Here is a 14,353-nt window from a genome sequence, read left to right on the forward strand (position 1 = left end):
TTCTCTACCCTAGGCTTCCTTGGGCTTAGAAGGGAACCTGCTGATGGGGAGACCCAACCCTCACCCCCCTCCTTCGGGCCTCCCCTGGGGTCAGTGAGGGAAGCAGAAGTGGTGGCTATTGGGTCAGCAGAGGGTAGAGGAGCTGTCCCTGGTGTGGGCCAGTGTGAGCCAGTGCCCTTCGGCAGGCAGGTGGACCCTGGCACTTCTTTTTTGTTTTTTTCCTGAGGCAGGACTCTTGGTTCCCTAGTTTACTTGCCGTAGGTTCCTTTCCAGCCTGAGGTTTTTTTTACCCCGCCCCATCACCCGCCTTCCCCAAGCTCCATCAACCCAAACGCCCAGGGGCTCTACTGGCAGCCCTGCGCTCTCCTTGGTGCTGATTAGACTCCACTCTGACCAGGCCGCTGGCTGTAGAGGGACCACGGTGCTTGGTGGGGCTCCCCACCTATGCCTAGGCCCACCCCAGTGGACTCTCGGTAAACACCAGCTAAGACAGTGACCACCTGTGGCTTCGGCTTGATGGGTCAGAGCGGGAAGAGACTCAGTGCAGGTGTCCTGGTTCTTCTAGTCCAGACTCTGTCCTGGATTTGCTTTGGGACCTCGGTAACATCACTTCCTCTCCCAGGGCCTGTTTTCCATGGGTGACGTGAGCTGTTTGGAACAGCAGCAGCACGTACTCTGTAAATATTTGTTGAGTGAACACATGTACCCCTGAGAACCATTTTGGCTCCAATGCTCTAATTGCCCTGCCTCCGCCACCACCCCTCCTCACTGCCTCCTCTGGAACTTGTCAATATGTCCCCTGCCTGGGCCTTGGTTTCCCCATTTGCACAATGGGGGGGGGGGGAGACTGCCTCTGGCCCTGTCATTCAGGGACAGTGGGAGGCCCAAAGGGGAAGGTTCCCATGGGTGCAGATGCTGTGATTAAGACCTTGGGCTCTGGAGGTTGACTGACTGGAGTTTGAGACTGATCATCTGTGTGATCTTGAGCAAGTTACCTAACCTCTCTGGGCCTACAAGTGAAAATGAAGATAATAGTACCTACCTCATAGGGTTGTTGTGAAGATCAACTGAGACAATCCATGTAAGCCCTCTGTACATGATAAATACTCAATAAATGGTAGCTATTATTATTATTATTATAATCATCATAACCTCTGTTCCTGCTGCAGGAAATCCTTCCCCTGTATAATTCATTCTCATCACCAGGCTCAGTCTTTGTCCACACTGCATGCTGATTCAGCATTTTCCCACCATGCTCTGAAACAATTATATCCAGGGCCATAACTCTGAGGGGCACCCTTCACATTCCGGCTACCTGATGGATGCCTTGTAGTTGGGCAGTGCACAGCCTGCACAGCTGTACGTGGTAGATCTCACTGGCCTCCTAAGAGCAGGGAATAAGCTGCTCGCTCCCCACCTGTACCTGCTCTTTAGGTGCATCAGTGGGGCCTGTGGGCTGGTGAGCAGCCCTGGAGAGTGGATGGAAGAGCAGACATCTGAGGCTGGGGGGTGTGGCAGGGTGGGGGCCTCAGGCTCCAGAGAGCCCCTGGGCCTCCTTATGGGCAACCAGACCCCACAGCTCTGACCCAAAGTTCAGGAGGCCCGGGGTTTGGTTCTCTGCACAGCTCTGGCCTCGCTTCCTCAGGGAGGGGACAGTGTCTCTAATAACTCCCCCTCCTTCCAATACCAGTCTCTCCAATTAAGGAAAGGCACTGGCCAACACTGTGCATCTCCAGAGCTCACATGAGGAGCCCGGCAGAGTGGGGTAAGAGAGTGCTGCATGTAGAATCTGGGACAGTGACTCTTCTGGGGTCAGTCCAGCCCTGGACAGGGCTCCTGGGTCTCACTGGCACAGTCAGGGCAGCCCAGGGGGTTGGGGCCCATGCCATGGCTGCAGGTATGGGGGCTCTCAGTGGGGCTGGCAGCAGCAGGAAGGGAGGCCCCTTCAGACTCGTCCAGACCTTCTGGCACTTGAGCTTGGCTGGGGTCAGGGGATGTGGCTGCTTTGGGGGTGTCTCCCGGTGTAGGACCCTGGGTTTGTCCATCCTGGTTGGTGGTCTTATCTGATAAGGAGGTGGCTGCTGCCTGGTGAGGCTTCTCTTGGGACAGGCTACCTGGGGCCAGCGAGAGTCCCTTCTCGTCCCAGGCTGGCTTGGTGCGGATGCCCACGGCCTTCAGGATGACGTCCATCTGCTTGGCGTAGTCCAAGTGGCCGCTGACCTGCAGGAAGACAGTGGGTGAGGACCACGGTGGGTGGACAGAGCCTAGCTGTCCCTCTCCCTCTCTCGGCACCTTCAGCCCACCAATGACTTCAGCCATGATTCCAACCCTCAATGACTCTCAAGTCTAAGGTGGGTGAGATGCCTCTGGGTTCAAGGCTGCTCTAGAATTTATTATGATTATTATTTTTAAATCATTTTTATTTTTTCCATTATAGCTGGTTTACAGTGTTCTGACAATTTTCTACTGTACTGCAAAGTGAACCAGTCACACATACATAGATACATTCTTTTTCTCACATTATCCTCCATCAGGCTCCATCATAAGTGACTAGATAGAGTTCCCAGTGCTATTCAGCAGGATCTCATGGCTTATCCACTCCAAAGGCAACAGTTTGCACCTATTAACCCCAGACTCCCACTCCATCCCACTCCCCCCTCCCCCTCTCCCTTGGCAACCACAAATCTGTTCTCCGAGTCCATGAGTTTCTTTTTGTGGAAAGGTTCATTTGTGCCCATATATTAGATTCCAGGTATAAGTGATATCATACGGTATTTGTCTTTCTCTTTCACTTAGTATGAGCATCTCTAGTTCCATCTAGAAATTATTAAATAAAGAAGCTTCTCTACAAAATCTGGCTCCTCTGGGGCAGGGAAGAGCTTCCTGATAGAAAGTGGGAGTGGATGTTCCCATTCTCTGCCTGCAGCCTTAGGTTACAGTGGAAGGGCCCTGCGGCTCACCTGCTGTGGGACTTTGGGCCAGCCCCTGTTTCCCTCTGACCTCTACCTGCCTCAGCTATAAAACGGGGACAATAAGAGTAGTTACATCAGAGGGCTGCTGCAAGGGGTCCCCCTGGAAAAGCCCCCGAATTGAAAATAGAGCTACAGCTAGAAAGACTACCAGGTACTTTCTATAATTCACTCCTCCCCTTTCTCCTCAGTCAGAAGAACTCCAATTTATAGCTAGGTCCATTCTCCAGCCCCCTTGCTACCAAGTGCAGTGTTGTGACAAGTTTTGGCCCATGAGATGAAGCGGCAGTGTTATGTGGTGCTCCTTGGAAGTCTTTTAAAAGGGGGAGTGCTTCCCTTTTCACCCCATTTCTTCTTTCCTGCTGGCTGGAATTCAGACAAGATGGCCAGGGCTTTGGCAGCCATCATGAGCCGTGAGTTGGCTCATGAAGGATGGCAGAATAGCAAGATAGGAATTTTGCCCCTGAATGCGGTAGAGCCACCACATCAGGCTTGAACTGCCTCTTCTGGCCACTCCCTATGGGACAGCATCACCTCTTGTGTGTTTAAGCCACTTCATGTTATGGACAGAATCTTCACTAAGACAAAGGTCAAGAACTCAGAAGTGCCGGCCCTCTTCCTGAGAGAAGAGAGACTCCTCTATTTTCATGCTGGGCTATGCGTCAGCGAGTGAAAAATAGGGGTGTGATTAGAATGCCTGATGTCTGACTGTGATAATGGACAATGGTGACACATAGTAGGTCCTCAATACATTGTAGGAAATGAACTTATCGGATAAACTCCTTTGACAGGAGGTGAAGCAATTGAGGCAGAGAGGTAAAGTGACCTGGCCAAGGTCCCACAGGTGTCAGAGCTGGGATCTGAACCCACGCTGTTCTCCTCAGAGAAAATTGGGTGTGTGGCGAAGGAGACTTTAAAAAATCATTCTTGGAATTTCTACTGTGGCTCAGCAGAAACAAATCTGACTAGTATCCATGAGGATTCAGGTTCGATCCCTGGCCTCACTCAGTGGGTTAAGGATCCATTGTGGTTGTGAGCTGTGGCATAGGTAGCAGATGGGCTCAGATCCCATGTGGGTGTGGCAGAGGCTAGCACTAGTTCCCTAACCTGGGAACTTCCATATGCTCCTCCACATTATGCAGGTGTGGCCCTAAAAAAAAGAAAAAAAAATCATTCTTATCTTAGAGATGAAGAAAGAGACACCCAGAGAAGGATGCTGGTTTAATGACACACAGCCTGTGAAGAGCAGACTCGGGTGCTGTGCTTGGATGCTGAGTGTGGAGGCTGTGTCGCCCTAATCTCCTCCCTGAAGTGGAGCCTTGCGCTCTCCAAAGACAGCCTAGGGGGCCTGTTTTAGTGCCAAAGCCAAGCACAAGACAGAACAATCTTCCAAGGCTGAAGAGGAAAGTGGTTGTTCAAAAAGACAGGAAAATGCTGGGGAGGCTTGTGCTTGCAATCTTAGGAAATAACACAAAAGCTCGGCTGGGAACATCTGCATTTCCATTTGAATCACAAATCATACGGATTATGGGTTATTCCATAGACCTTTCAAGAACACAAAAGACAATTCTACAGTTTTGCTATCTTCTCACAACCAGAATCTGCCTCCTTCTTGTTCCTTTCTTTACAAATATTTTTAAACGGGGTTCAGTAAAAACAGACGCATGTATGCACATATACGGGACTTTGCAGCTCCCTGGCTCAAGGTGGAGGTCAAGGTGGGGCTGCATCCTTCCAAGACGTTAGTGGCCTCCTGGCGCTAGAAAGAACCTAAGTTTGGAATCAGAGACATGGGGGTCCCAGCCTTGGCTCTGTCTCTTATAGTAACTGGGCGAGTCCTTACAAAGTCCTGAACCCCAGCTTCCCCATCTGTAATGTGAGGATTATGACACCTCATACCTCGAGTGTCCACTACAAGAGGTTTGGAGCCTGGGACTTCGTAGGAATGATTCTGTCCACTCTATGACCCAAAACACTTGTATAGGGACATTAGCCAATTAGAATTAGTGATACCCATCTCACTGGATTGGTGGAAATAATACAACCACAAGCCATGGCACTTGGCACAAAGTAGGTGTTCCATAAATATGAATTCCTTTAGTTTTCTTGGAAGGAGGGATAGAAGGTAGGAAGTTAGCCTGGCTGACCATTTGTGAACTCAAGATGGCTGCTGAAGCTCTAGCCATCACATCTGAATTCTGGCCAGCAGAAACCTAGAAACACAGGGACAGACAAGGATGGCCTCCCTATACCATTTTAATGTTAGTAGAGGGCTGGTACTGGGGTTGGGTGGAGGCAGACAGGACAGGAAGGAAGGGAGGTGTTTGCGGCCACTGGTTACAGCTGATTCCAGACGGAAATTCCACTGGGCAGCTGCCCTAGACTGCGCTGCTCTGGCCCTTCTTGGCTATGACTTGGTCCAGGTCTTAGCCAACCCCAGCCTCTGAGCTGCCATTCTGCAAAGACCCAGAGGGAGAACTGGCTGGCAGAATTCCAATTTTACAGTTAGCCAGAGAGAGGGGAGAGCCGGACTGAGATGGGTAGGAAAAGAATCTCTTAGCAGTGGAACATTCTGGCGTGGCTGATGTTGGATAACGATTGCAGCCCAAGACCATCTCCCTGGCTTTTTTTTTTTGGTTGAAATCTGACACCTGCCCAGATGTGAGTTAGATGTCCCCTGGTGGTGAGAAGCCACTTTGACCTCCCTGTGCTGGCTAGGGACCCTCTGTGGGGATTCTCCTTGGTGGCACTCACTGTTTGTGCTCTGAGTGTGAGCTGAGGAAGAACAGGGGCCACTCCTAACTCACCCTCCTCCCCTGTCCAGCCCCCACACGTTGTGGTCGCTCAGGGTTACTAGATCTGCCCGGGATGAAGGGGCCTCAGCACTTCCCGCTTCCTGCCGCGCAGGACACTTCAACTGGCCCAGACCAAGGCTGCTGCCACCCGCCTCTGCCTGCCCAACAATTCCCAAGCTGATCAGGCCCCTTGGGGTGCCTTTATCTCTCAGGCCTCAGTTTCCTCCTCCGTAAAATGGGGCTAGTAAAGATAGGTACACCACGTGGGCTAGTTGTGAGGATGCAATGGGATAACACATGTCACAGCCTCACTGTCCTTGAGCTGGAGGTCCCCGACTGGAAGCCAAAGTGACGTGTAAATGCAGGCAGTGTGAATGCAATGGTTAAGAGCCCAGGCTCGGAGGTAGGTGCCCGGGTTCATCGGGCTTTGCCACTCACCCCTCCTGCAGCCTCCTGCAACACCCCTCCTGCAGCCTCAGTTTCTGTATCTGCACAATGGGGTTATTAACCCTACTTCACAGGATGGCTAAGTGGATCAAGGGACATAAGATCTATAAGCCATGCATCGTGTCTGGCATGTGGGCTCTTGCTTTATTATTATTGTGCCAAATTTGGTGCTAATTTATAGACACCAACTGGCATGTTTTTTGGGAGACCAAGATGGTGCCCCCCAAGAAGCCTCATGATTGGTCCCTGAGGGGGCAGAATTCCCCACCTGTTGCGACCCAGGCCCCACACAGGAGGGACTAAAAGGCAGGCAGGCAGTCTGGCCTTGGCCTGCTTCGTTCACCTGAGATGCCCTCTGCCTGCAACAGGGCCTGCCCCTGGCTCACTCCTGCTCAGGCTTGTCCTGAGGCCAGGAGCCACCGCAGACTACGTTTATGTCAAGTGGCTGCTTCTGAAGCCCAGAGGGCCCCGCCATGGCGGTCCAGTGGGGAGGGGCAGGCCCTGCAGTCTCCGGTCTGTGCTTCCAGACAGCAGCAATGGGGGCTCTCTTGCCAGCAACCTCTCCTCCCGCAAGAATTTTCAAGGAAAACAGGAGGGCAGCACAAAGGCACTGCTAATTACCTCTAATTACCCAGAAGAGGAAAGCACTGCTTTTTGTGATGTGCTCCTAATATGATAAAGAGCTATGATTAGGCAAATGCTGGGAAGCTGCCAGAAAGGCGGCCTGAGCGGGAGAGGAATCCCTGAAGCTGCGGGCCCTGGATGCGGAACTGAAGGTAGAGACCCGGGCAGGAGAGGCGGCAAGGAGCACTCAACCAGGGCCTACTGCTTACCAAGCACAGCGCTTGTGCAGCCCTGGAAGGTAAGGGATTGCCTTTGTTTCTAGGATAAGGAAACTGGGGCACAGAGAAGTTAAGTCACTGGCTTAAGGTCACACAGCCAGTATACCAGCGGCAGAGGCGGGATTTTAAGCCAGGCTCTCTGGCACCAAAGGCCGTACTCTTTCCACCGTACCCCATTCAGGGCTTCCAGGGTGAAAACTTTCTTTCAAGCTGTTCCTTTTCACCCTTGAGTTCTGTGGTGGAGGGTGACCTTGTGCTGGTGAGGCATCAAGCCACTTCTCCCCTTCACCCCATCAGGGCACAGGGACCCTCAAATAGGATAGAGACCCCCGGATATGGGCCAGGAGGTGAAGAATCCGGTGGTTTCCTGGTCTTGTTACCAGACTTTCCTCACCCCCAGGAGGTGGACAGCAAGGCTCTGATCCTGGTTCCAGAGACCGGATCCATGACTCTCTGCCTGGGTGAGTCTATTCTCTTCGGCCTCAGTTTTCCCGTCTGTGACTTGGGGATGCTGCACAGTAGGTGGAGCACGACTAGGAGGTGTCACCACACGAAGCACATCTATCAGGGACAAGGATGATCTAAAGAGATGGCTCTAGAGGTTGAAGCTCCTTTCCGCCCTGGAAAGACTGCCTGTTTAACTAGGAGTTAAATGGGTGGATGAATCTAGAAACTCTTATTCTTGGACCAACACCAGCCTCCAAAGCTGCCAGTTAGGAAGGCACAGGGCCGCCTTATTTGTGTTCCTCTGGTGGGTTAGGAATTGTGAGCTATGGTCCTGGGAGTCTGGAGGAGCAAAGATATAAGCGAGTACAGGCTGGCCTCAGCCATATGGTGACAAGCAGCATGAGCGGCAGGGGCCCTTGGGGCAAGGTCATGGCCCATGGGCTTCAGTGGTCGCAATGCCTAATAACGTTCAGGTTTTAAGTTTTTATGCTGGAATCCCCCTGTGCTCTCTTCAACCCTCAGTCAAGATTCAATAAACATGCAACCTGGTGTTAGATGTGCTGGTGGGGGTGGGTCAGGGCACCCAGCTCCCCCAGCCCCGCCATAACAAGGTGCAGTGTGTGTGCGTGTGCATGTGTGTGTGTGTGTTTGTGTGTGTAGGGAGGGGTCGTTGGGCTAGGCTGCTCTTGCAGCAGAAGGGAGAAGCTAGGATCCTCAGAGTGCCCCTCCCCAGGGGAGTTTTCAGAAGCCTGGGGGTCCAAGGGAGGGTCCTGGTCTGTTTGCTTTCGGGTTGGATGGTGTGGCTGGCCCAAACTATGGTTATATGGAATCTGGGGAAACTGGGTTACGCTTGGGAAGTGCCTGGCACTTGATAAACGGCCGCCAGTACTGTGATAACCGGAAACCCAAGTTCCTATTCTTGCGGGACCTTGCATCACAAGGACTTACATTGGCTGAGTTTGCCTGAGGACGTAACTGCAGCTCTCACCATCCTCACCCTCCTGGAAGCAGGCACCTGTCCCATTGGTTCTCACAGCTACCCAACCAGGGGCGATGCCCGCTGGCTTCAGGCCGAGTTTGAGTCCTGCTCTGCCGTGTTCCTGCTGTGTGGCTCTGGGCAAGTCCCTCAGTTTCTCAAAGTCTCAGTGTCCTCATCTGTACAGTGGGGACATGGATGCTGCAAAAAGCTTAGGGCAGAGCATGGTATCAGGTGGCTGTCCATACACGAAGCTATTAACTCCCTATGACAGATGTGTGGCAGATGGACCAGATTCCTTCAAGCCTGACAGATGGATCTAGAAACTCAAACTAGGTTTGTTTGTCTGCCCAGGTGGGCCCCCCTTCCACCCCATCCTCAACAAGAATTCTCTTTAGCATCTGCATCTGCAGCTCTGCTCGGTCTGTGATGTATGAGGATCCTTGATAAGTACGTTTAAAATGCAGACTTGCAGGCTCCACTCCTAGAGTCTGATTTAGGAGGTCTGGGCAAGGGGACCCTGGGATCTGGCTTTTCAACAAACTCTCCAGATGATTCCAAGGCAGGGGACCTTGGAACACACTTTCTCTGCTCTGTATCCCATGGTTTCACAGCCTGGCAATCAGGGGGTTCTGCTCTGGTCCAGCCTGAAAGCCTCCATTTATGTCTGCTGGTTGTTCCGGTTACTTTCAGGAGAATCGGACTGTCCTGACTTGTAATCTGCACTGGGAGAGTTTCGGGGGCGGGGAGGCAGTGGGGAAAGGAGTGGCGGGAGGGCTGTAGCGGAGGGGCAAGGGCAGGGGCTCTGGACGTTCAGATCCAGGCTAGTAGTTGCTAGTTGTGTGATGGAAACTTTTCTAAGCCTCAGTTTCCTAATCTGTGAAATGGGGATAACAGTGCCTGTCCCAGAGGCTGTGTGTAGGTTAGAGATGATGTGTGCAAAGGGCCTGGTGACGATGCCCTGGGTCAAGGATGGTGCCTGTGAATAGGAGTTACCGCTTCCCAAGCAAATTCTACCATCTCCCTCCTCTGGGATGGACTGGGCTGGGGCCACTGTCCCTGGCACCCAGGTCGCTGGGCTGGAGTAACCAAGTGCCACCTCCCCAGCTTCAGTAGGCACAGGCAGTACTCACCACGGAGGACAGGTCCACGTTCTCCACCCTCCTGTCCAGCAGCACGGGCTGCAGGCCGGCCACGCGGAGCTGCACGGAGGACGTGCGGTACACGAAGCTCAGCAGCCAGTCCCCCCTGCGGGTGGAGAAGGGACGGACCTGAGAAGAAGGAAGACGTGGGCCTCGGAAGAGCCCGAATGCCAGGAGGGCCCTGCTGGCCCGGGAAGCCTGCTGGGGCTGGAGCTTCTGCGGGAAACCGGGGCCTAACTGCACACATGCTCAATGGTGGGAGCCCCGCCTGGGGCCAGGGCAGCCCCAGGGAGGCCGCTTCTTCCCTGCTGCTCTCGGAGCAGAGAACAGTGCTGGGGAGTGATGGATGAATATCCGCTGATGAATGAATGAGGAAACTGAAGTTCTTTTTTTTTTTTAGGGCCGTTCCTACACGGAAGCTCACGGCAATGCTGGATCCTTAACCCTCTGAGAGAGGCCAGGGATCGAACCCACATCCTTGTGGTTACTTGTTGGGTTTGTAACCTGCTGAGCCACAATGGGAACTCCCTGGTGTGTGCTCCTTTTGTGACATTTGCCCCATGTCCCCTGTGTGTCCCTTCCCGAGTCTTGGCCTCTTCTAGGCAGAGAGCTTGCTGAGGGCAGGACTGTGCCTCAGTCCTGTATCCTACAGCCTGTGCTGAAGCAGGAACCCCCTGGGGGTGGTGCCCTGCAAGCCAGGCCACCACGGCCCTCCCTCCAGGCTGTGCTGATGCACGAACCACACAACTTGGCCTGTTGAAGGGGTGTCTTGGCTGCTCATGGGCCTGGGGCCACTTGTGGGCAGGAGTCCCCCCCACGCTGCATGGTACTGGAGCAGAGACCACGGCAGGACCCCATGAGGTCCCCACTGCGGAGGGAGACAGGTGCGCCTGAGTTCACCTCGTGGCTCGGCTGTGTGACCTTGGTGAGGCACTTGACCTTCTCTGAGCTTCGGTTTCCTCAAGGACAACAGGGCACAGCACCGCTCACTGGGGCTGGTTTCCGGGGAATTCGTGAAAGCCCAAGAAAGTGAATGGACTTGCAAAGAGCTTTATTAATGTACATTATAAATTTACAAGTGTCTATAGTTTGGGGGTGTTGGCCTGAAGCTCCCCCACCCCTCACTCCACTTTTTACCTTTAAGTAGGTTCATGGAATGAAACCATATTCTTTGGGGGCCAAGAATATGGATTCCTGGTTGGTGCTTAATTTAACCAAGACATTAAATTATAGTTATTGTTTGGTCTGTACCTCTCTCCCCTCTTCTCTCCTTCCTCCTCCCCCCTTCTCTCCAGAGAGATGGCTCAGGCTCTCACAAAATCATGGCAAACCAAGCTTATTAGCCTTAGGTTCTCAGCAGAACGGATGGGTTTAATAAGATTTCACTGCTTTCACATGACACACATGCAATTTTAATTCCTTCCCTTTGCTGTTTACAATGGCACCAAAAAAATCGTGTGCTGTGAGTGTGCCCAGGAATAATAATTATAATTGCTCTCGTTTATTGGGCACCTACTAAGTGCCAGCCCCGAGCCTCTCTAATCTCATTTCATCTCCCTAGAATCCCTGTGCAGGAGGGAAAATTCCCATTTTATACGTAAGAATACTGAGATTCAGATTTGTTTGTCCAGGAGTTCCCATCATGGTGCAATGGAAACGAATCCCATTAGGAACCATGAGGTTGTGGGTTCGATTCCTGGTCTCACTCAGTGGGTTAAGGATGTGGCCTTGCCATGAGCTGTGGTGTGGGTCGCAGACGCTGCTCAGATCCCGCGTTGCTGTGGCTGTGGCTGTGGCTGGCAGCTACAGCTCCGATTTGATTCCTAGCCTGGGAACCTCCATATGCCGTGGGTGCGCCCCTAAAAAGAAAAAAACAAAACAAAAACAAAAACACAAAAACAGATTTGTTTGCCCAAAGACAAACAGAGAGGTAAATGGGGAAGCCAAGATTTTAACCGAGGACCGTGTGATATCAAACTTGTGTCCATTCTTTTTGTTTTTTAAAAATTGTCCTTTAAAAAAAATTAAGAGTTCCCATCGTGGCTCGGTGGTTAACGAACCCGATTAGTATTCATGTGGGCGCTGGCTCCCCCGAGACTGTCAGCCCCGCCCCGGACATGGCTCTCCGAGCCTGGCCTGGACGTTCCCACCCTCCCTTCCTGTGCTGGTAAATAACGCACAACACGAGCACCTTAGTCAGGGTGCAGAGCTCAATCTTCGCTTTTCAGTCCCATCCCACTCACCCACGTCCCTCTTCCCCCAGATCGGGGTGGCTAGTCTGGCCTCTCCCGTCATCCTATAAATGGGTCTCGGGCCAGACACGGGGAATCCTGCTCAGGCTCTTTCCCCTGTGGGGACAGATGCTGCCCAGGTCAGAACACCTGGCCCAGGGCTTGCTCCTAACAGAGCCAGTGTCCCACTAGTTCCTGGGCTCCTCCAGGATGAGGGCCAGGCCTCAAAACACCCATGTCCCCAGCATGGGGACTAGGGCACTTTAGGTGCTCAGTGAGGGCTGTCACCTCCCCAGGGGCACGGGGAATGGACAGACCTGCAGTAGCCATTGATGATTCTTCCAGATACCACCTTCCGGAAAGGCTCCCAGTGCTTGGCTTCTCCTTCCACGGGCGCACCGAGCAGGACGACATCCTCGATGATCCCGTGACAATCTGGAGAGAGACCCGGAAGAGACCATCAGCGGCCCTGGCCACCGTGGGCTCCGAGAGGGATTCTGCAGTAGCAGCAGGGGACATGGATGTCACGCAGACGGGCACACACTCAGGCATGGGCACAAACGTGTACATATGCAAACACATACTCATGCACACATAGTCACAACGGCTTCCATTTACTGAGCTCCAGGCCCCAGGTCCAGCTCTCTGGCACCTGATCTATTTCTACAAAGCACCATTATTCCCATTTTAGTTCATTCATTCATTACGGCTGCGTCTGCAGCATAAGGAAGTTCTGGGACCAGGGATTGAACCTGAACCACAACCGTGTCATGGTAGTGACGATGCTGGATCCTTAACTGGCTGTGCCATCGTTATTCCCATTTTATTTTGTTTTATTTTAATTTATTTTTTGCTTTTCAGGGCCACACCTGTGGCGTATGGAAGTTCCCAGGCTAGGAGTCGAATCGGAGCTGTAGCTGTTGGCCTACAGCACAGCCATAGCAACGCCAGATCTGAGCCATGTCAGTGACCTGCACTGCAGCTCATGGAAACATCAGATCCTAAATCTACTGAGCAAGGCCGGGGATGGAACCTGTGTCCTCATGGATGCTAGTCAGATTTCTTTCTGCTGAGCCTGACGGAAACTCCATCCATTACTCCCATTTTAGAGTTAAGGAAAACCCAAGACATTTGCAAGATCACATGGCTAGTAAGTGACACAGCCCAAGGTGGAAACCAGGTCTATTTCCAACAACCATGAAGCTCACAACTGGCCGTGAACTCAGATGGGGTGTCTCCCTTCAGAAGGAACTGAAGGTCCCTGGCTCACTGCATGTGCCAGGCAGGAGACACCAGAGCCTTCTTCTGCAATGGGTTTCCTGGGGTCTGCACAGCCTGGCAGGAAGGGGGGCGTGAGAGGAGAAGGGGGAGAAAGGGGATGAGGGCTGGTCCATGGGCTGTCTGTCCTGTAAGGACAGAAACAGAGAACCAGCGTTTCTCTGATCTCCTTGCAGACTGGTAACTGACAGTTCACGGACAGCTGGGAGCACCACACTCTGAGAAGCACTGTTCTAGACCCACAGAATAGTGGGGCACAAGCACTGCATCCTCTTCCTCCATCACTCTGCCCCCCTGACCCGGCTGTATTTTTCTTCTGGTCACCTCTCACTTGGTTTTTTTTGGCATATAGAAGTCTCCTGGCTGGGGGTCAAATCTGAGCTGAAGCTGCTGGCCTACGCTACAGCCACCGAAATGTGGGAGCTGAACCGCATCTGGGAGCTATGCTACATCTTGTGGCAACACCAGATCCTTAACCCACTGAGCGAGGCCAGGGATCAAACCTGCACCCTCAAGGATACTAGTCGGGTTCTTAACCTGCTGAGCCACAGCAAGAAGTCCCACATGCCACTTGTTTGTCTGTCTCTTCTTCTGACATCTGGGTTCAGTGAGGGCAGGGCCAGAGGCTCATGGAGACATCTGCTAAGAAGCATCTGACATCAGCTGCAGTAACAGAATCCCTTGGGTTTGGCTTACATAGCAGGAGGCTCGATGCTTCACGGGGCAGCTCAGGGTGTGCCACCTCTGGGGGCAAAGATCCAGAGCGACTCTGAGGGTCTCAGAAATTGCACGAGTATAAACCACTGTCAGCCAATTAAATGCCTCCTGTCTCACACAGCTGGTGTCATGATTCTAAGACTGTATCAGGTGCTGTTGCAACTCCCAGGTTTCCTGCATTCAGGTAGCTTTTGTTCATTATCTACTCTCTCAACCAGGAGGCACTGAGAGTGTGACTACCATTTGCAAGGCTGTGACATGTTCACCATTAGAAAGGACCTGTGTGGGAGTTCCCTTGCACAGAGGGTTAAGCATCCTGTGTAGGAGTTCCTGTGGTGGCTCAGCGGAAAGGAACCCAACTAGCATCCATGAGGACGAGGGTTCAATCCCTGGCCTTGCTCAGTGGGTTAAGGATCCGGTGTTGCCATGAGCTGTAGTGTAGGTCACAGATGCGGCTTGAATCTGGCATTGCTGTGCTGGTATAGGCTGGCAGCTGCAGCTCCGATTTA

At 52.7% G+C, this 14,353-nt stretch overlaps 1 protein-coding gene across 1 annotated transcript in view; it reads right to left on the minus strand.

Annotated features, from left to right (window-relative positions):
• The window catches only part of TMCO4 (transmembrane and coiled-coil domains 4), an 85,426-nt gene continuing 72,168 nt past the window's right edge, over positions 1,096-14,353 (minus strand). Inside the window, 3 exon segments of the mRNA XM_021095469.1 lie at positions 1,096-2,220; positions 9,610-9,724; positions 12,167-12,284. Coding sequence (XP_020951128.1) covers positions 1,813-2,220; positions 9,610-9,724; positions 12,167-12,284 — 641 coding nt within the window. The 3' untranslated portion in view covers positions 1,096-1,812.

Source organism: Sus scrofa, chromosome 6 (genome assembly GCF_000003025.6).
Source record: "Sus scrofa isolate TJ Tabasco breed Duroc chromosome 6, Sscrofa11.1, whole genome shotgun sequence".
Classification (NCBI taxonomy): domain Eukaryota; kingdom Metazoa; phylum Chordata; class Mammalia; order Artiodactyla; family Suidae; genus Sus; species Sus scrofa.